This window comes from Furipterus horrens, unplaced genomic scaffold (assembly GCF_987537825.1).
Source record: "Furipterus horrens unplaced genomic scaffold, mFurHor1.1.pri manual_scaffold_11, whole genome shotgun sequence".
Classification (NCBI taxonomy): Eukaryota; Metazoa; Chordata; class Mammalia; order Chiroptera; family Furipteridae; genus Furipterus; species Furipterus horrens.
Window position 1 is genome coordinate 60278407 of NW_028327181.1, and position 21747 is coordinate 60300153.

The 21747-nt window shown below is 54.1% G+C and overlaps 1 protein-coding gene across 1 annotated transcript; it reads left to right on the forward strand.

The window, feature by feature from the left end:
* Positions 1 to 831, forward strand: BHLHA9 (basic helix-loop-helix family member a9). The gene has a single exon (XM_090292572.1). The coding sequence runs from the start codon at positions 34 to 36 to the stop codon at positions 685 to 687; it is 654 nt and encodes a 217-aa protein (XP_090148698.1). The 5' UTR covers positions 1 to 33; the 3' UTR covers positions 688 to 831.
* Positions 832 to 21747: the final 20916 nt, after the last annotated feature.

Consider the following 21747-nt stretch of genomic DNA (forward strand, 5'->3'; position numbering starts at 1 on the left):
CCTTGTCGTGAGCAGCAAGGCCTGGAGGAGGCCATGCACCGGGGTGTGCCGGGACCAGGCCTCAGGGGCCTGAAGGGGGTCGAAGGCTCTGCCAAGGACTTGGGGGTTTCCTGCCTGGAGGCCAGGAAGGATTTTGGAGTGCTGAGGGAGAACGGCGTCCCCCGCGGCCTGGGTGAGGCCGAGGAGGTGCAGAGCAGTAGAAAGCGCGCGCGGCCGGTGCGGTCCATGGCACGGCGCGTGGCGGCCAACGTGCGGGAGCGCAAGCGCATCCTGGACTACAACGAGGCTTTCAACGCGCTGCGCCGGGCGCTGCAGCACGACCTGGGCGGCAAGAGGCTTTCCAAGATCGCCACGCTGCGCAGGGCCATCCACCGCATCACGGCACTCTCCCTGGTCCTGCGCGCCAGCCCCGCACCCCGCTGGCCCTGCGGGCATCTGGAGTGCCACGGCCAGGCCGAGCGCGCTGGGGACGCCAGGGTCGTGGGTTCCAGCTCACCGCCGCCCGCCAGTGCCGGGCCCTTCACACCGCGCTGTGCCTCGTGCTCCCCGCACACGCCCCTGGGACGGCCAGTGACCGAGGCGCACGGTTTGGCTCAGGCCTCCTCTGGTAGCTGGCGCTGGTGCCCGGGGCCGCCCTTTGCTTGGCCGCTGGGCCACCCAGGGGCAGATTCCGGGCTGAGCTACTAGCACTCCTGACCTGCCCACTGAGCGCAAGGCCCGTGGAGGGAGGAGCCAATGGCAGGATGACTACAAAGACTGCAAAACAAAAAACAAAACAAACAAACGGAATGGGCTGAGGCCTCCTTGCCAGTGGGAAGGAACTCTGGAGCCGGGCGGTAGCACTCCCCACCTCTACAATCCCAGCCTGGAGGGGCAACTCTGAGAAAGGAGCAGGATCCTGCTGGACTCTTTCTTACATGGGGACTTGATGAACTCTTCTTCAAAAGTGACTTGCACTACCGTGCCTTTGAGTCCTGTCATCTCTTGCTGCTTTTTAGGAGAAAGGGTTTTTTTGGGGCAGGGGGACTTGTATGTGGGAGTGTGGGTGGCACCTGGGGTGGTCTGATGACATAGTGTGGGGTCCCCTGCCCCTGCCTGTGCTGATGCCCCAAGTCTGTCATCTGGGAGAGGTGATCAGAAGCAGCTAAATAAAAAGGAAGCTATCATCTCTGTCTGCTACCAGCACTCCAGGACTGGGCCCAGTGGCCCAGGGTGGCAGGAAGGCCTGAGTGGTTTGAGGCCTCGGGGCTCACCCTGAAATGTTGGGCCCCATCCAGAATGCCCAGGTAGGTACATGGGGGCATTGAGTCATGGCAAGACTCTGGGTGTGGCTGAGCACGGTGAGGGATGCTGTGGAAAAGGACATTATTGGGGGGGGGGGCAAGGCCTGGGAGACTGAGGATTTGGTCAGCCCCATCTCTAGACCCACAGCATATCTGCCACATGCAGCCTGCCACAGTGGGGATAGCAATGAAAACAGAGTCCAGGCCAGTATCAGAGAAGGAAGCTGAAGGCAGGGCCAAGGATTCGGGGTCAGAGAGCCCTGCCCATACCCCGAGTGATGAGCTGGAACTCCCAGTGAACCAGTGTACCCAGGGCCACTGTCATGAGGGGTGGCCTTAGAATCCGGGAAAGATTATGGGGAGGAGGTTAAAGGAAGTAATCCCTCTCTCCCCAGAGCTATCTGGAGAGCTGCTCTCATCTAAGATGAACACTCCCAGTGTCTGACCTCACGCAGGCTGGCCTAGCTGCTGGTGCAAATGCCACTTGTTGGGTGAGGACCCACAAGTGCCAGGAGAGGGCTGAGAGCTTCCAGGTCTCCTTGCCAGCCAGGGAGGACAGTTACACTGCTCAGAATGGGGAGCCCCACAGGAGCTGGAGAGCTGCCCACAGTCCTGGAGGAGTGAGGGTTCCCCTGAAGAGTTGAAGTGAGGCTTTGCCTTCTGGCTGGTACACTTGGCATCCTGTCCCCAGCCCACAGACTCCCAACTTCACGTGCCAAGTGGTTGTGGCCCAGATCACAGGAAGCCTTTGACTCTGGGTCATGAGGGTCATGGGGTCCAGCTAGGAGCAAAATGTGGGACTCTGGCCCCAGGCCTGCTCTCTGAGCCTCCGCTGTCATGGAGAGGCAGTGCTGCAGTCTGGGAGTGCACAGAAAAAAGATACGCAAACCTGGGGTCCAACCTCTGCTCTTCCACTTACTGCACATATGACCCATGGCATCACTTAACCTCTGGAAACCTCTAGTTGCTCACCTCTGCCTCAGATCATTCCACCTCGGGGTAGCTGTGAGGATTAACATTCCTTCAAATTGTACAGTTCCTGGCAATTAGAAGGTGTTCCATAAATGGTTACCATTTATATATTATTTTACTCTATGACAGACCAGCCTGGGCAATGCTCCCACCTTGCTTCAGCCTGAGGTTTCTATTCTTTGTTAACGTGTTAATATGGCCAGCAGATCCTGCTTTCCTAAATTCCAGGCTAGAAAGAGCTGAGGGTTCTCTTGCCCAGTTGTGCTTTCCGGAGCAGGGTGGTGAGAATGCCCGCCGCAGGTGGAAGAGCGAGTGTGCAGCAGAAGCGGGAGGTCAGCCCGGGGCTGTGAAAGTGCCGGTTGACCCTTAAATAATGCAGGAGGGTTAGGGGTGCAGACCACACACACAATAAAAAATCTGCCTGTAATTTAAATCAGCCCTCCACATACGTGGATTCCCAACAGCAGATTGAAAACACAGTTGACCTTCAAACACTGTAGGTCTGAACTGTGCAGGTTCACTTAAATACAAGATTGAAAAATCCGTGTAGCTGAGAAGGTGCGCAGTTCAAACCCAGCCCAGTTTCTCAAGGGTCTTTCTCAGTCTCCTAACTTACCAGCTGAGTAATCCTGGCACGTTGCCTCATGACGTTGAGCCTTGGTGTTCTCATCTGTGTAATGGACTTACATTAGAAGTGCTTACATCTTAGGCTGTTGTGCAGACTAAATGGGACAATGCATTTAAAGCACTTAGCATCGTGCCCGGCCCAGGCAAGCACTCCCTGACTGGAAGCTATTAAGACATATTCTATTCACAAGGTTGTTATAAGGAGAGAATGCATGGGAAGGTGTTTTATAAACTGAAGGCCACACACATTAGTTACTATCATTGTTTTATCAGGGCTCTGTGTTGGAGTGCCCACACCTGTATATTTGCTTGCTGATAGGTATTGATATTTGGCCAACATTCTGAGTTTTTTTTGATGTGCACACATTATGTTCCTGCTTGTATGGATGTGTATTTATGTGTGCACATGTATATGTATTGATCTAACAGGCACCTCCTGATGCTTCAGGGGATCCTAGGCCAGAATCCCCTTTAATTGTGTGATTTCCAGGCTTTCTGGAACCCTTGCTTGATTTTTTTTTATCGGTTGCCAAGACCATATACATTATTCAAGATAACTGATTCGCTATGGGGAGAAGATAAATCTGTGACTGTTAAAGAAAGGGAAGTTATCAACTGAGACAGGTTTGTCCAAGTATAGAGAAAAACAGTACGAGAAGAGGTATTAAATGAATACAAAATGGAAAGTACTGGGAAGAGAAAACATATGGAAAACAGAGCTGCTAAAGTTATGGCCAAAATATATGAAAGACTAATATGCCTAAAGACAGAAATTATATATCTAAAAGGTTAGTACCAATGGCCCATTCAAATACTGTTCAGAGGGGAGAGAGAGTTAACTTTTAAAGGGCAGACAGTAATAAAAATTATAGCACTTCTGCCCCAGCTGGATGGCTCAGTTGGTTGGAACATTGTCCCATACACCAAAAGGTTGTGGGTTCGATTCCCGATCAGGACACGTACCTAGGGTGTAGATTTGGTCCCCAGTCATGTGCGTTTGGAAGGCAGTCAATTGATACTTCTCTCTCACATCCATGTTTTTCTCTCTCTGACTCTCTGTCTCTGTCTGTCTCTCTCTCAAATCAATAAACACATCCTCAGGTGAGGGTTTAAAAATATTATAGCACTTTCAGCAAGTTTTCAGCTCACAAAGGGCTCTCGTGCACTTGGTTTCTTGGCTTCTCTTGGAATCCTGTGCCTTCAAAACCTTTCCCTTCCACCCGCTGCCTCCCTCCCAGGGAACAGGACCTCATCTTTCTCGCAATGAGTGGAACATATCAGCAAAAATCAGTAACAATTATAAGACCCAGTGTCATTGGGCATGTGGAGGAGAGAGCACGTTTACAGGTTTCTAGTTGTACTGTGTATCTGTTTCTTTTATGGTAAAGAACAATTTGGCAAAATCAAAATCAAAGTACGGCAAGGGAATAATCCAAAAGGAAAAAAATTTGCAAAAAAGGCAGTCCCAGCAGCACTGTACATAACAGTGAGAGATTTGAAGCAACGCAAATGCCCAACCAGAGAGGCCCAGCAAAGCTCACTCTGGTATTGTCCTGAACGAAAACCGTGGTGGGTTATGAGAATAGGTCATAGAATTGGTCTGTGCCCACTGGTTGTAACTGTAGACAAACATGTAGGTGCGTCAACAGACTGAGAGAATTTGGAGGGATGTAAACAGGGTTACTGTCCATTAGGGTTTTTGTAATTGTTTTTAAAAGGTGGAAGATTTATCTCCTTAGGGCACCTCCTTCCAAAGAGGGCTAGGGAAATGTTTTGAGCAAGGACAGTAAGGATGAAGGATCTCAAGTGGATTCCTTTGGAGGGACCCCACCTTATATGAGTGAAACTGGGATGCTTGTGCTGGGAGCATGATCACATGGAGTTTTCCCCCACACTTGGGGTGTGTGTGTGTGTACGGATACTAAAGACCACTGCTACACCTGGAGCAGGGTGAGCTGGGCCCAGGAAGTCCTCAGCGAGAAGAGGAATTTGCTTAATTATCCCCACCCTGTCAGCCATGTAGGCTTCCTGACACCCGGTGGGCCAAGGGCAGAAAGGGCTGTACCGGGGGGGGCTCTTCTCCATCCCTTAGGTGCCAACTTCCCCACCTTTCTGAGGTTTGCCCCCTGCCCACCCCACTGCCCAGAAGGACACCCGCCAGTGTGCAGGCCTGCTTCCCCTCCATGGTTTACATCTCAGCACCCTGTGCTCAGGGCAGCTAAGGTCCGGGGTGGGCAGAGGTGGCAAGAGCGTGGCTGTAAACGTACCTTGGGTGCTTGGGTGGAGTTTCACCCTCCTCCAGTTCATCCTGCTGCCCTTCACTATGAGCCAGGCACGGGGCAGGGGCGGGTGTGCGCCTGCCACTCCATGGCCTCACAGCCCAGTGGGAAGGGCGACAGAGAAGGGAATGGCTGTCTTCAGTTCCCTGTGCCCATATGAGAAAGCAGCCAGCTGTGAACCAGGAGGGCCGTCCGTCTGTCTAGCTGGGCAGGGGCGCACAGCTCAGGCCCCTGAGGCAGGCAGGCCAGCTGAAGGTGGGGTCGGAGGAGCTCAATGCTCTCTCTTCTAAAGGCTACAGCTGAGCTTGCTGAGCTGCATGAAATGGGCCCGGGGTTCCCAGATCCTCATGTTAAAAGTTTAAAATGCCAACTTTTTTATGTGAAATAGATTTTTAAAAAACAAAACACATGTTGAGTCAACGCTGTGCAGGCCAAACCCACTTTATGTGATGAATATGGCCCGTAGGCCTCCACTTAAGACTTCATTTGGGGCTTGAGGGAGCAGAGGCTTCCGCAGGAGCAGCTCACGGGGTTGGGCTCAGCAGCTCTTGAGTCCAAACCACATACTCCCTCTCCCCACCTCTCCTCCTCTCTCCCCCTCGCCCTGGTCTCCACTCCACCTGTGGTCATGCTCCTCAGCACCCAGGCCACTAGATGGCACCATGAGCCCAGCATCTCACAGAGACAGACCAAACAGGAGTCCCCAAGCCCTGAAGGCCAGCCCACCCAGCAACATCACAGCAGTGGGCCACCCTGGGGACTTCTTGGATTTTTCTTTTCTCTTTGAGTTTTTACTGAGTCCTAAAGCCCCCTTTATGCCAGGGTGGTTCTGTCCTTAAGGCCAGCGATGCCCAATAGAAATATACTGCAAGCCACCTTTTAACTTTTTTAGTAGGCATGTTAAAAATGTAAAAAGACACAGGTAACATTATTTTAATAATGTTTTATATAGCACAGTATATCCAAAATAGAATCATTTCAAAACAATGTACAAGTATTATTTTACTTTTTTTTTTTTTTACTACGTGTTCGTAATTTTGTGTTTTATACTCACAGCACACGTCAGCTGAGACCAGCCACATGTCAAGCGCTGCACAGTCATTTGTCTAGGGGATGCGGAACTAGGCTGGGCCCGTAGGCCTTGTGGAGGGCTTGGGCCCTACCCCCTGAGGGGTATCCACCAGGCAGTAACATGGAATTCTGTCCAAGCTGAATACTGACTTAGAGTCTAGGGGTCTCAGAGACCCAAGTTGCCACCCTCTGCAGGAAGTCTCCTATTTGAAAGGGTGTTAGCACATTTCTGGAAGTTCCTGGGCAAGGGAGCTCAGCTCAACTGCCCCTCTCCAGGGTGGGTGAGAGCCTTCCTGAGGACCCAGGTGAGGAGGAAGCCACCCCTTCCCCCTCCCCCCACTGCCCATGCAGGGCAGGGGGCCTCAATCTCACTGCTCTGGAGGTCTGCATTGTGCAAATAACAGTGGGTTTCCTTTATTGAGCAACAGTTCTTAATTTCATGTGGTCATATTTATCAAACCTGAATGTTGGTCCCAAAGCCGCAAACTATTTTGGAAATTGATTTGCCTCCGGGAGTCCTTTCGCTCCCCTAGCATGTGGCTCCTTGCTCCTCTCCTCCTGTGCCTCCGCGGCTGGTTCCTCACCGTCTCTGTCCCTCCGCTCCTCACACCCCCATCTACCTGTGCAACCCTTGCCAGAAGCGGCGTTTAGAAGCCAGCTGGACACACAACCCAAAGCCATTTCTTTCTGCGGAAACAGTTCATTTTGCTTCAAACTAGCCCCCGAACCAGATCTGACCAGAGACTCGTATCTGGTGATACAGTTTGAGATGAGTGAGTCTTCCCATTTCCAGGTCTTGGCTTTCTAATCTGTGATAGCAAAGGATCTGAGCTGCATCATCTCTGAAGCCCCTTCCATCTCCAACTTCCCACTCCCTATCGGGCAGGACCCCAGGGTTTGGAACTCTTAGCTACGCCCTCCTCCAAAACACATACACAGACACACAGATACACACCTGGTGGTTCTAGGTCACTCTTAGAAAGGTAAGGAGAAACATTGGGGGCATAGAAAGAGATGCAATGCATAGACAAGGAGGCAGAAACAGGCAGGGGACCTAAGAGAGCAAAGACACCAAGAATCAGAGTGGACAGGCAGCCAGAACCAAGGCCCCTCAGAGTCAGCACGTGCCCCCAGGAGCCCCTAATAGGAGGACATCTGCCTATTCTTTAGCACCGCAGGAAAGCTCTGATGGGCATGAGATGGGGTCAACACTCCCCCCAGTACCCCTCTGCCCCTCACCTTGGGGAGCTGCTAGAAACCCATCAGAGGAACCAGGCAAGATCCTGCAGGGGCCACTCTGGTGCTCAGTCTCCCCTTCTCTCCCGGAGCCTGGCCTTGGTGCCCCCGGGAGATGGAGATAATGGTTGGGGTTCAGGGCCCTGTGTCTCCCAGCAGATAGGAGGAAGCTGCGGCCTGCCCCAGTAGAAGAAAATCAGAGGACTCAGTTTCCCAGGGCATTTGAAAACACACCCCTTGAGACCCACTTTGTCTTTTTGCCCATCCAGAGCCCCCAGCCCTGAGGAGCAGGTCCTGGGGCTGCAGCAGAAAGCGGAGGCCAGCCGAGTCCCTCTGGGCCAGGCCGGGCTGGGCAGAGTGCGGCTGGGCTGGGGCAGAGGCGGAACGCTGCTGGGCCGTCCTCTGGGGAGAGGAGAATTGAACAGGGAAAGCATCTCTGAGGAGGGCAGGAAGGGAGGGAGGCCTTGGGGCGTGTACACACACACACACACACACACGCACACACACACACAGCCGCCCTGACTTAGCCTAAGCCTCAGTCTGGAGAGGAGCATCTTCTCTCTCGGCTCCTGAAGCTGCTTTCTGTTGTTCCCCGCCCATCTGTGCTGTCAGCGGCACCAGCAAAGTTGACCTCGAACTTGAACAGAACTGAAGTCTAAAGCTTTCAGAAGCTCCGCCGGGCAGCAGGCCGGACCCAGACTATGAACTCTGTTGGCTCGGAGAAGCTGACCCTCCCAACCCGCTGCTGGCCCTTGCTCCCTGGTGACACATCTGCCTCTGAGCTGTAGGCCCCAGTCTGGGCTGAGGAATGGCGCGCTGAGGTCCCTCTGGAAGCCCGTTCTCACAGCCTGGAACTGAAGCAGCTCAAGGCCCAAGCTGACATGGCCAACCCCGTGCAGCCTCAGTCTCCCCTGGTGCGGGAGCCAGGCACTGCCTCACCTCTGGACCTGCCGGAGATGGAGATGCTTCTCACCAAGGTGGGGAACAAGGATGACAAGCCCCTGAAGCTGTCCAAGTCCCTGTCAGGGGCTCTGGACCTGGAGCAGAATGGCCACAGCCTGCCCTTCAAGGTGGCATCTGGGGGGCACAGGGAGGCTTCACTCCCCCGGTCGCCTTCTCATGCCAGCTCAAGGCGGGCATCCTCCGTTGCCACCACCTCCTATGCCCAGGACCGAGAAGTCCCCAGAGATTACCTTATCCTGGCCATCGCCTCCTGCTTCTGCCCTGTCTGGCCCCTCAACCTCATCCCCCTCATCTTTTCTATCATGGTAAGTGCTGCTCTGCTCCAGGGCAGGGGCTGGGCCCAGGGGTGGCAGGCACACTCCCCGGCTCCCAGTCCGGGTGTAGGGAAGAGAGAGCTGGGTTCTGGGGTCCGGGGAGAGACTCCCTTTCCCAACTGGCCTACTACTCCCCCTAGGGGAAAGGTCCCGGGGTCAGGAGAGCTTTTGCTTGCTATCTTCTTTCATCTCTACTTCAGGATCTCAGCTTGACTTTGCACACAGCGCTGCTGGGGAGGGGGCCCAGGGAGGCCCCTGGGGCTAAGTTCCGAAGTACAGAAAGAGAGACAAGTTAGGGGGCTTGTCTTTGTGGAGGGGTGGGAGGGTGTTGTCCTGAGCAGCTACTCCTGAGCAGGGCTGTATTATCAGTGGAGGTTGCAGGCAGCATGGAGTCTCAGGGCCCATGTTCTCAGGAGGGGAGCCAGTCCGCCCCACCCCCTAGCCTCCCCTGTCCATGCTCGTCCCCCCAACCCCCGGACCATCTGGGTGTTCTTAGGCCTTTTACCAGCCCCGGTTTCCAAGAGCCAGAGGTGGTTTCCCTGCCATGCATTGAGGGCCTGGTGCCTGGCTCCCCAGGCTGCTCCTCTGGGGACGATGCTCACCAGGGCCCTCTGGCCCTCGGTGGCTACACCGATTTCAGCATCTGTCCTCAGAGCAGGGGAGGTCTGGGCTGAGGGTGAAAAACGTGTCAGAGGGCATGGCCAGACTTGCCAAGGAGGGCATGTGGGCTTGTCTTTGCTTTACATACACTTGGGCTGTAGGGATTTGAGTACATTGTCTCAGATTGTCCCGAAACCAAGCCATTTGGATAGAGCTCCTTACAGGGGAGCCACAGAAAATGTCAGTCGATGTGGCCTTTGAGGTCTAGGAAGGAGAGAGAGGGAGAGAGAGGGAGAGAGAGAGAGGCAGTACAGGGAGTGACCTCCAGAGTGAAGTTAGGAGCTGAGGGCAGTAAATGGCTCATCCCAGGCCAGTCAAGGCGAGAGAGAGGACTGGGTGGGGACAGACCGTCTGCTTCCCTCTGCAGCGATGCCACTGCTGGGTCATCTATCACCAAGGCCCCTGGAGCTGTGGTCACCCTTGCTGCTCCCAGCTGTCCCCTTAGAAAGTCCCTATGTCCTCCCACTTCCCTGTCTACCTCATGGTGCCCAGTCTCCAGCTGGGGAAGCCTTCCCCAGCACCACCTACCAGCACCACCTACCAGGATGTCAGGGCACACTGGCAGCACTCCTGAGTCAGAGGGACTTGGCATGGGCACAGGAGCCAGGGCTGGGCAGGACCCAGGGTGGGGTCTTTGTGGAGCTTCCTGCTGCCTGCTACACTTCGAGACAGCTGGGGGCAGGGCCAGGCCCCAGGTGTAGCCAGTGCTCTGGGCAGGGCCAGCCTCTTGGTTGCCGGGAGAAGCCCAAGAGGGATGCAGGCTTTCGGGGAGGAAAACCACACAAGGGCCCAGGAGAAAACTCCTGCTAGAATCTGTCCCCTGGTGGGGGTGGCAGGGTATAGACTGGGTAGAGCTGCTTTGTCTAAGGAAGCCTAAGCCCAAGACTGAAACCAGGGGGCCCACGCTCGCATTGCTGCGTCCTCCTCAAGTTCTTGAGTCAGGTGTGTGATCGTCACCGGGCCAGGGGCTGGGAGCAGGGCACTAAAGCAGACATCATGGCCAATTCCCGGGAGCATCCTGTCCAGTGGGGAGAAACTTGTAAACAGACCCCTACAACACACTGCAAGAAGTATCCACGCGAGACAAACTACAACGTATTGTGTGGCCTCAGGCAAGCCAGTCAAACCTCTCATCTTCTCAGTATTCCCATCTGCAAAATGGGTTGTCACCATAACACCTGCATTACGAGCCACGTGAGGGTGAAAACAGACGAGCCATACAAAGTGCTTAAGAACAGTGCCTAGCACACAGTCAAGCTATTACGTAGTAACAGCAGTTCTGTGGCAGCTGCCCATCCCCCAGTGAGGATTGGAAACCTTCACAGGTCTGTTGTGGGCATTTTTTAGAGCTTTGGAATATAATTCACATAGCATACAATTCACCTACTTAAAGTGCACGAGTCAATGATTTTTAGTACATTCGCAGTTAAGTGCAACCATGACCACACTCAATTTTAGAACATTTTTCTCGCTTCCAAAAGAAACTCTGTACCTTTTTTCTATCACCCCCCTCCCCCGACCTCTCCCTCAGTCCCTCACAAACCTGAGCGACCACTAATCTTTCTGCCTCTATGGATTTGCCTCTTCTGGACCCTTCATGTACACGGAACCATACAGTACGTGGTCCTTCGGGGACGGGCCTCTTTCACTTGGCATAGCATTTTCAAGCTTCAGAGGGTTTGGAGCCAGAGAGGAGTGTGGCCAGATTTCCATCTTGGAGGATCAGTCTTGTGTAGGGTGAAAGGAGGGAGCAAAGCACCCCCACCCCCCACCCTGAGCCTGGCATTCGGGAGAGGGGACCTCTGCAGGTGAGAGATGAAGAGGCGTGGCAAGGGCAAAGTGGGGGAACCTTTGCAAAGTGGTGCCACAGACCTTCCACTCAGTCAGCCGTTCCGGCAGTGGCAAGGTGCTTGTTTGGAGGGAACTAGGAGGCACAGGATAATTGGGACCCCGGGAATAAGTGTGTCTCTATGAACCAGGCACCAGGTTAGGCACTCGGGAAGTGGCTGGATAAGACAAGGCCTGTCGGGCATGAGGAGGATGCGCGAGTGTGGTGGTGGTGGGAAGCGGGCAAGGGTCTGCTCCAGGAATCTAGGTTTTGTCCTAGTGCTCTCAGGAGTCTCTAAAAACATTTAGGCAGAAGTGGGATGTGGTCAGTTCATATTTTAAAACCAATACCCAACTGCATTGTGGGAAATGAGTGTGAGCAGGGTTGGAGTGGGGAGGGTCAGGGAGACCCTGGGGGAGACTCTTGAGACTGTCCAGCAGAAGGCGAAGGCCTGACCTAAGCAGTGGGCTCAGAAAGGAGGGCACTGAAGAGGGAGTTGCTAAGGAGGTAGGAGCAGTGATCACTTTAGATTCCCCAATATTTAACTTAGAAACAGTGAGACTGTCTCAGAGAAAGCTCCGGGGCATATGGCACTTAAGGGTGGGCAGAGAAGTGGACAGAAAAGTCTTATGAAAAGAAGATTCCAGGAGGTGGGAGGAAAACTAGAAAAGAGGGAGAGACTCCTAGGCAGGAGCAAGGTTGAAGATGGAGTCCTCAAATATTGTGGAGAGATCAGGTCCTATAAGGATGGGGGTGTCCTCAAGCTTGGCCTATCAGAGACCCCTGGTGACCCTGGCGATGGAGAAGCTTAGGCAGCAATGATTGATGAGGTGAGTTTCCTGAAGAGTGGAGAGAGAGGATCCAGAAGAAGGACCTCCTTCTCAGGAGCTTGGAGGAGACGCCGTGAGGGCAGAAGCAGATAGAAATACTAAAAAAAGGAAGTTGGCTCCTGCTGTATGGGACCCATGTTACCAGGCCCACAGAGGGCAAGGTGGTTTGCTGAGAAATAAGGGCCTGATGGCCGAAGGGAGGAGAGGTAACTAGGGACAGATCGGTCAATGGCCCGAGGGCTCTGCGGAGGCTGGAGACCACGGTTCTAAGCTGTTGTCAGCCTGCACAGGGCTGTGATTTTTTGTCCAGCTGCAGACCTAGAGTCACTGATGTGACATTGGGCTTATCCAAACCTGGGGTGGCAGGATTGCCATGAGGGCAGGACCAGGTGGCACAGAAGATGCTGGCCAGGGTGGCTGACAGGCTACACCAAGGATCGGGCTGGTCTGGGACTGAGTGAGGCCAGGAAGATGGCTGTAGCCTTGGAAGAGAGGGAGGTTGCTCAAAGAAGTCAAAGGGCAGGCCCTAAGAGAGCGAGGGTGAGAGGGAGATTGGGGGGGCTGAGATTTCAGAGGAGGAGGCAAGGCAAGCATGGAGTATAGTTGTGGAAATGAATTTCTAAAGGGAACTGTTAGGAGCCAGAGATGGGGAACATGAGGACGCCCAGTAATGAGGGATAATATTACTAACACTCACTGAGTGCTTGCTAAATGTTAGGCACTAGTTCAAATATTATATATATATCTCATTTAATTCAGACTGTAATCCTATGAGGTCTAGATATCGTTATTACTCTCATTGTACAGATGAGAAAAGTGAAGTATGGATGTGTGAAATAACCTGCTAGTTAGTGATTGGCAGCCCAGGATGAGGTGTTGGGAGCCCAGGACAGGGTGCCTGGAGCCCAAGCTCTTGTTCCTACCCATTCCACAGCCTGCCTCCCGAATCAGAGCGTGCCCAGGTGGGAGCATCCCTGGGTGTTCCCACAGTTGTCTTCCCTCTTCTGGGAGCCAGTCAAGTTCCTAGGAAACTCCCATTTCCCAGGGAGGGAGGGTGTCAGTTATTCACCTGGGAATGAAACACTTGGTCCCACCCAAAAAATAGCAGGCTAAGGGGGGCCAGAGAATGTAGAAAGGCTGTAAATCCCCTGGGCTGGCATCTCCAGGTCCTGGGACAGACTTCAGAACTCCTCATCTGAAGTCCTCCCACTGGTTACCAACTGGAGGGTCAGGCCCTTGATCGAGGCTGGAAGGAGACCCACAGGCCCGACAGCTTTTCCACAGCTTACTGTCTGCAGAGCATGTCCTGACATGCGGCTCCCAGAGCCCGGCTCACTGTTCCTATTTAACACACGAGGCAGCTGAGATGTCCAGAACAGCACCTGTCCACGGTCGCACAACTGGAAAGGGGCGCATCGGCTGGACGCTGAATCCAGTGTCCTCTCAATGGTCCCACCCCACACCTCCCTCTGGCGACAAGGATGGCGTGTCCCTCCCAGGGAAGCCAAACCTTGTGCAGGGAGGGAGGAATTTCCCTTCCTTCTCTCTTTCCCCCTGTCCTCACTGTTCTCCCTGCCCCTATCTCCATCAGTACAAGACGAATGGACCAGCAGCATCCTTCCCACTGTGGCTTCCTGCCCGTTACACAGCCTGTGACAGTGGCGTGCTATCCAGGGCTGGTGACTCCGGGGCTCCACCCGAGGAGTTGGCCAGCCTCAGCAGTGCTCAGAACCACAGCCTCCCGTAAGTCTCCTGGGGTGGCCAGAGCAAGAAGGCTGGCTCCGTCCATTTCACTCCTGGTCAGGCTGAGAATGGCCATGTTCGTCAGTGCTGGTGAGGTCTCCTGTCCACGAGGAGAGCCAGACCCCAGGCAGCAGACCTTCCCATGACAAGAGCGAATAAACAAGCATCGGACCTGGGCGAGTGTCTCAGTTCTGTCCCTATAAGCCATGAGACCATGTCCAAATCACTCAGCCTCCTTCCTTCACCTCAGTTTCCTCATCTATGAAATAGGTGTAATAAAACCGTCTACCTCATAAGGTTCTTGGGAGAATAAGATGAGGTAATATGTGTGAAAGCGCCTGGCACGGAGCCGGCACACAGCGAGCCGGAGTGGCCGCTGCTGTTACCGACACTAAGTGAAGCGGCGATGTCAGAGGAAAGGGCAGATCCCCAGTGGACCGGCAGTTCTGACTTTAATCGGTTTTGAGATAATGAATTCTCACCGTCACTACACCACCCAGGGGAGGGGGAGGGCCTGTCTGTGGTTTTGTGGACGCCTCTGAGTAGCCCTTCTCTGCAGGCTGTTCCTGCAACACGTGGGAGTGTTGCAGAGATCCAGAGTGGCTTCAACACATCTTTTCTTAGACATTTTAAATAACCTCATTATTTAAACGATGTGTTGCACCTGCAGTTAAGTAAATTCATTTATGGATTCATCCATTCACTCAACAAGAGTGCCGGGTCAGCTGGCTTAAAATATCGACAAACTTCTGAATCAGTTGGTAAATGGCTGCTATCTCAGGCCCCAAAGCATTTCCAGTTCCTCCCATCCACCACCGCAGCTGCCCTGACTTCCCCGGGACCCTCCGCCATTCTTCCCCACTCTTCAGCAGCTGAACGGTTAAGTTGTTCAGGGCATTGGGATACAATTGCATTGTTGCAGAGAGAGGTCGGGAAGGGGGCCTGGAGATTCACATCCCTGTTGCCACCCTCCTCTGGCTGGATTCGGCCTCTGGCAGCTCTCCCCAGCACCCTCTCCACCCCCTGCCTGCTCTCAGACTTTTTCAGTGTCTTTCTTCCCTGATCTATTAACCTGAATTCATTTTCTCCCTCACCATTCCCACAGCCATCACAATCACAGGTGATCTATTAATTCACAGTCATTACAATCGTTACTGCAACGATTACTGTGTGCCCTTCTAGGGAGCTGGAGGCTACACCTGCTCCTGATAGGGCCCCTGCCATGTCCAGGTGGGCTGGTGACTCATGGGGTGGGCTGTTGCCTGAGTTCCACTCCACGCTCCTCCTCAAGCCAGACCCACCTTCTCTTTCACCTCTCACTGGGTGACTTCAGTCCATTGTCACTGATAACCCCGAGGTCCATAGTCATGAACACACAACTTCCTGCCCAGATCCACCTTCAGACCTCTCCAGATGGGAGGTCACCTGCACCCACATTCAGCCGCTCTTCAAAGACAGGAATGCTCTTGTCTACTGTCTATAGTTTGTCCCTTTGCTCAAGTCCACACCTGCTACCCTGGGACATGGGGACACTGATCATCCCTTGGTCTTCTCACCCCTCCCTCTTCACTGGATCTTTTTCTTTTCTGTCCGAGGAATCCTCTATTTGTCTCACCCAGTTGCACACTCCCCAATGCATACAGGACAAAATCCAGATTCTGTTTTGTTAGAGCCAGGGCCCTGCTTGATCTGGCCTTTCTCCAAGCCTCCGGCTGCTTCTCTCTTGATGCCTGCTTGGTCCAGGTCCTCAACTGTAAATGGCCTAATAATAATCCCTAGCTCATAGGAGGATGAAATGCTCTAGTGGATATCAAAGCATTTAACATAGTTCCAGACATAAGGTACATTTTCAAATAATGTTAGGGATAATTATTATTCCTGTGAAGGTGGAGGAACCTTGGTGGGCAAGCCCTTGAGGATGGAGAGGAGAGGGACATATGGTATTGTGGGGAGCAAGGATGCAGGCAGGAGAAACAGCACAAGCAAAGGCATGTGGAAGTGGGCGTTCATACCCTGAGTGGCTCAGACTGGCTGGGCCCAGAGGTTGTGGAAGAGAATAGGGGAGGTTAAAATCAGAAAATGCAAAACTAACCTGAGTTTGGTCTTTGGTCTGTGTACAGTGGGCAGCCATGGAAGCTACTGGGAGGGAGTCATTAGCTCAGTCACCATCATCTTGCTAAGCTTTTGTATCAGCTCCTGAATTGCACCTCCTTTCTGATCCCATGAGGCCAGAGGGGTCTTTCAGAAACCGTTCCTCCGCCTTAGCCTTACATCTTCACTGGCCCCCGCTGCTTCTCAGGTAATAACCAACCTCCTTCCTGTGTGGGCAGAGTCTTGCGTGGCCTAGCTCCACCCACCTCCTCTTGCTCACTCACTCAGCTCCATCCACACTGGCCTCTATCTAGTCCCTCCGGCTTCTTTCAGACAATAATGTACTGAACATCTACATATTTTCCAGGCAGGGTCTCCCTTGGGGTCTTTGCACATGCTGTTCTCTCTGCCTAGAATACTCTTCTTCCATTTGAAAAAGGTCTATTTAAGTTTTACTCAGCCTTCACATCTCAGTCTAAATGTCCTTCGTTCAGGAAGTCTTCTCAGATTCCCCCCTAAGACCTCATAGTTCCAGGTACCTCTTTTTTTTGTATCACTACCCTCAGTTGCTAATTTATTTCTGTTTGTGTGATCACAGTGGAGGCCAGCCTCCCCACTAGGCCACAATCTCTGTGGGCTGGGAACTGGAAATCTCTTGCACACTGCTACATCCCAGAGGCCTAGCACAGGGCCTGGTGTACATACCTGTGGAGTAAAATTGTGGTTTAGGGAAAAGAATGAAGAACAAGTGAGCTTGGGGCTGGGGGATCTTCAGGAGGCTGTTGTCATGGCTTGCATGAGAGGTGGCGCCTGGAACTAAGGCAGGTGCGAAGGACCTAGAGAGGGGAGTTGCGATGAAACAGACTAGGAGAGGAAACTGATTGGGAAGGTGGGATGGGAGAGGACTTGTGATGGAGCGGGAGGACTCACGGTTGTTGCCAATAACTGGGGCTTGGGCAAGTGCAAGGCCAGAAGCGGACCTGGGAAATCGGAAGCTATGGTTTGGGGCACAGCAAGTTTGGGTGGCTCTATGATGGGAGAGTGGGGCTGGCCGGGGAGGAGCTTGGAACAGGGAACCATGGGGTGAGGGTGGGAGCGGCGTTCGTTAGAATTCTGAGAGGTGAAGAGGACAGGACCTTGGGGAGAGGGTGCCCACATGCAGAGCACAGGGAGGGGAAGGGTAGCCTCTTGGAACTTCAGCTTCTTCAAAAGTGGGCCACACAGATACTGGTGTAAACTGGATCACTCCTTGCTCTCCTGCATACTTTGTTTTAGATATGTTCATAATAAAGAGTTAAAACAGTAAAAAGGAAAAAGTGGGAACACCGCCAGCCTCATAGGATGATTTGGGGCTAAATGAGATAATTCAGGTACAGTTCTGAGCAAGCTGCCTGGTACAAAACAAGGATGCAATAAATTGTCGTCGTCATCCTCCTCCTCCTCCTCCTCCTTGTAGGTACTTGACTACATTTCCATTCTGAACTCAGGGTCTCAAATAGTCAGAAAATAACTAACCACCTAAGTGGCCTGAGGAGTCACCCTTCTGTGGACTCCTGCCGGTGCCTGTTCTAAAGTCCAAGAAACATCGGGAGCTCTAGAGCTGGAGGTTATGGGCCAGCCCTTGCCAGCAAGTTGACAAGTTCAACATCTGGCAGGGGCACAGAGCCACCAAGGCATTGCCTGGGACACACCACCTACTGAGCCACCCCAGGGTCTCTCAGGATGCTCCCTGTCCCTCACCTCTCACCCCTCCCTTACCCACCTGGTTTCACCACATACACAGGGCCAAGGAAAACCAAGCTCACTGAGGAGTGACATATCACGTGGGACCCTGTGAAGCTGTATGTGGCTCCCCGCAGGCCCAGCCTTCCTGTTTCAAGACCAAGACACCTGTCTTTCTGGTGTGATCAGGGAAGTGGGCTTGGCTGAACAAGGATGTGGTTCCTGGGTAGGCTGGACTAGAGACTTTTTTTCTTTTTGTGGCAAGAGGGGGCTCACAGAGAAAAGAAGGCAGGCCCGGCAGGCCGTAGAGGGAGCCACAGGGACTGCCTGCACTTCCTGGTGCAGCCGCAGCAGTGAGTCTTGGCCTGGGGTCTGCAGGGGCCTGGCTGATCTGCTCCCACCAGTTCAATGTCGCCTGGACCTGGTCCACCCTCTCAGGCCCTCGGTCTCCACTGTTCCACTCTGTGGCTCTGTGATTCTGCACTGCTTGGCTCTGGTTCCAGCTGTCCTCGGCCAGTGAGGGGCAGGCTTGGTTAGTGTCCCGGCCCCTTGCGTCCAGTGCAGTGGGGACCGGATGTGTTCCAGAGGCCCAGGACAGGGCCCTCAACCAGGCTGCTTAGGACGGCCTTCCTGAGGTCTCCGCCACCCTCTCTCTGCAGTCTCGCAGTAGCGTGCAACAGGGGGACCTGGACGGGGCCCGGAGGCTGGGCCGCCTGGCCCGGATGCTCAGCATCAGCTTCATCATCATTGGGATCATCATCATCATTGTGGCCGTGACTGTCAACATTGCAGGTGAGGCCTAGCCCTGTGCCAGCTTGCTTGCTGTGAGGACAGCCAAGGGCATAGTCAGGGCCCCTGGGGCAGGGGCAGTGGGAAGGGAAGTGCCTATGGGGGCCCCAGCCTGTACTCTCACTCCTGAAAAGCAACCCAGTCCTCAGCAGTGACTAGCTGAGTGGGACTGGCTGTCTGACCTGTCTTGCACCTGGACAGTGGGTTAAAAGGAAAGCGTGGAGAAAGAGCACAGCCCTAGGAGCCAGAGGCTCTGATGGCCCTGGTCCCAGGCCAGTGTCCTTCTAGTTGAACCCTAGGGCTTTTCGTGTCTAAAGCGGTAGGAAGAAGCCTCCAGCACAGAGGTGGCCCAAAGGAGCTATCCAAGCTGGGGGACTATTTTCAAGGGTGCCTCCCCGTTGCTCACAGGCCCATGCAGCTTCGCGAGTCTCTGGGCTACGTAGGTCAACATGGTCCATGTCTCTCTCCTCGTACACTAACGTTGGGAAGCCCCCAGCAATCTCTGCCTCTTGCGGTGACCGATACAAGCTTTTCCCTAAGGACCCTGCTTCTGCAAATGTGCTTCATGGACCAGCCGCAGTGGCTGCTGACCCCAGGAACATGTCAGACATGCAGAATCTCAGGTCCCATCCCAGACCCACTGAATCAGAATCCACATTTTACTGAGATTTCTGCCCAGTCATTACAGGTTGGGAAGCACTGGTCTAGATTATGGAGTGTTCAGCTTGGGGCAGAAAGCCTGAGATTCAGCCATGGGGTCCTGGGCAACCTTGGCCACTGAGGAGAAGGAAGAGGTCAGGTTTGTAACCCGCCTGCCTGGGTTCAGAACCCTCGTCCTCCACTTCCTCTCTGCCTGGATTGAAAGACATTCCATGATCTCTCTGAGTCTGATAGACATGCAGGTACGTGAGACGCAGGAGCCCCTCACCTGGGCATTAGCCTCAGTCTCCTTTGTCCTGCTGTGGCTTGTCATCTTATCCACGACTCTTTCAATGGCACATGACAACTACCGAACTCACAATGGTAAAGGGGACTGGTTAGCTTTCACTAAGAAATTCAGGCATCGATGGTTCAATGTTCAGGGGTCACATGCCTAGCTCTGAACCAATCATCCAGGCCACAGTCCTCTCGTTGGCAGGAGTTCGGTTCCACGAAGAGCCCCAAACCAGATGATCCCCGCTGCCATTTCCCACTAGGACACAAATCCCCCATCCTCCACACAGGGACCAGAGATCCCATGTTCTGAGCTCTGTTCTGCCATCACTGTTCTTTTCCTTACAGTTAATAAGAAGTAGAAGCAACCAGGCCTCTGCACTGGCAGAGTGCGCCAGCTGGAGTGCTCCCGACCTACACCCCCCTCCCCATACCGTGGAGGACAGGATGGTGACTGCCAAGGGCCCACCTGTCCCCAAGCTCCAAAAGCACAGACTCGAAGGGAAACCCCCAAGTCACTCCATCACCAGTCCACACCAGATGGGAAAAGCCAGAGGAAGGAAGGAAGGAAGGCAACTAAATTTACTGCGCAGCCACTGAGTGATGTGCTTTAATCTCATGGACACAACCTGGCATTTTGACCCCGTGCTCTGGCTTCTTCCTCATCCCCACAATTTCCTGGTATCCACTGAGCAGCATATACTGCCAGACGGAGGAGAAACCAGCCCCACCAACAGGTGACTATGGTGGGAAGAGAAGCAGCACACTCCCTGCATGACCAGGAGCACGGCCATGGGACTTTCTTTTTCTTTGTATTTTGCTTGAGGAGGGATAAGAAAGACTGTCTGCATGCCTTGTGCCACATGCCTGCTGCGATCCCAGCTGGCACCCTGACCTCAGAGGCCGGGAGGCCGAGCTGATGCTCAGCACCTGCCCTGGAACCTCCAGCTCACAGATGTGCAGCTGCCCTGGACGGAGGTGACAGCCACACTTCAACCCCCCATTGCAGGGCCGAAGCGCTGAGAGGAATGTTGGTGAAGATGGGAGCAGGGACAGCACAGTCCTTGGACCTCTTCCTGAACTTTTCAGCCCCAGGAGTATCTCTGCTGAGAACTATGGTCCCGGCGAGTCTCCTGGGATGACACAGTACCCCCTTTGCTCCCCAAATGTGCTGTAGTCTGGATCACCAACCAAGACCTCCTAGGGCCCTGACCTCCCCACCCTTCCTGTCAGCCAGTGAGGACCTGGGCCTGAGCTCTCTCCTGCCACGGCCAGCCATGGTCTGGGGTACCAACTTGGGGCCCCATGCAGAGTGGCTCAGATGGAGCGTGGGCGCCAGGCTCCAGCCCAGCCTCATCTGATGCCCTGTCCCACTCGGCCCCACCCTGTGCCCCTGGCTGTCCGCAAAATCAGAGGCTTTCCCTGGAGGAGGCTTTGGGATCAGCCCTGGGGAACTTCCCATGGGCTCCCAGGCCATTAGCAGGATTTGTGCTGCCTCTAGGAAGTGGGTCAGAGAGTTTTTATAACGATTTATTGTTTGTTGGTCTAGAGAATTCCAAGACAAAGGGAAGAGCTTGGCTGAAGGATCCAGTCTGTGGGAGAGGGAGGGGCCCGGGTTTGGGAATGCTCTCACATGCAGGGAGGCTGGGGGCTGGACACCATGCCTCTGTCTAAGGACCAAATGGGATGCCCAAAAGGACCGAGCAGGGCCCCTAGGCCTCCTGACTGGCTCTGGCCCCAGATCCTCCCCCAACTTCTTTCTGGTACAGCCTCTGCCCACAGGGGCCTCTCCTGTGCCCATTTTCCCCACTGGCTTTGGCTCCAGACTCCTGAAGAGGGATGCTCTAGGCCTTCCTGCCCTGGGGTGGGGGGTGGGGGCCTGCCTAGCAGAGCAGCCAGAGTTACTGTGCTCAGCTGGGGGGAGTGGGAGGGGGGCAGCTTCCCAGCCACAGCCAGACTGGCCCCAGGTTGGCCAAGAATGTTTCCCTGAGCCTGATCACAACACTCATCCCTCCTCTTGGGTCCCTACCAGTCTCTCCCACCCTCTGCATAGGCCCCTGGGAGGGAGTCTGTGAGCACAGAGGACCTGTCTGCCAGGAGGGCCTGGGTCCTCAGTGCAGTCCAAACCAGAGGGCCCACTGGAAGGGAAGGGGTGCAGTGGGACCCCTCTGGGCCAGGCTGTTGTGGGTCAGTCACCCAGCAGGGAATGAACTCCAGCCTCTCGCCGCCCTATAGAACGGGCTGGGTGGGTTTGCTTTATGGGAAATTTGAGGCCGAAGTAGAGATGTCCTGTTTGCCAGGGAAGCCTGGGGTGACCCAGAGCATCTGTGTCACTTGCGAGGGCAGCTTGGGCCAGGGGAGACGGGAGGTCATAGGCCCCAGTTCTGGAAGGAGGAGGGGTCAGGA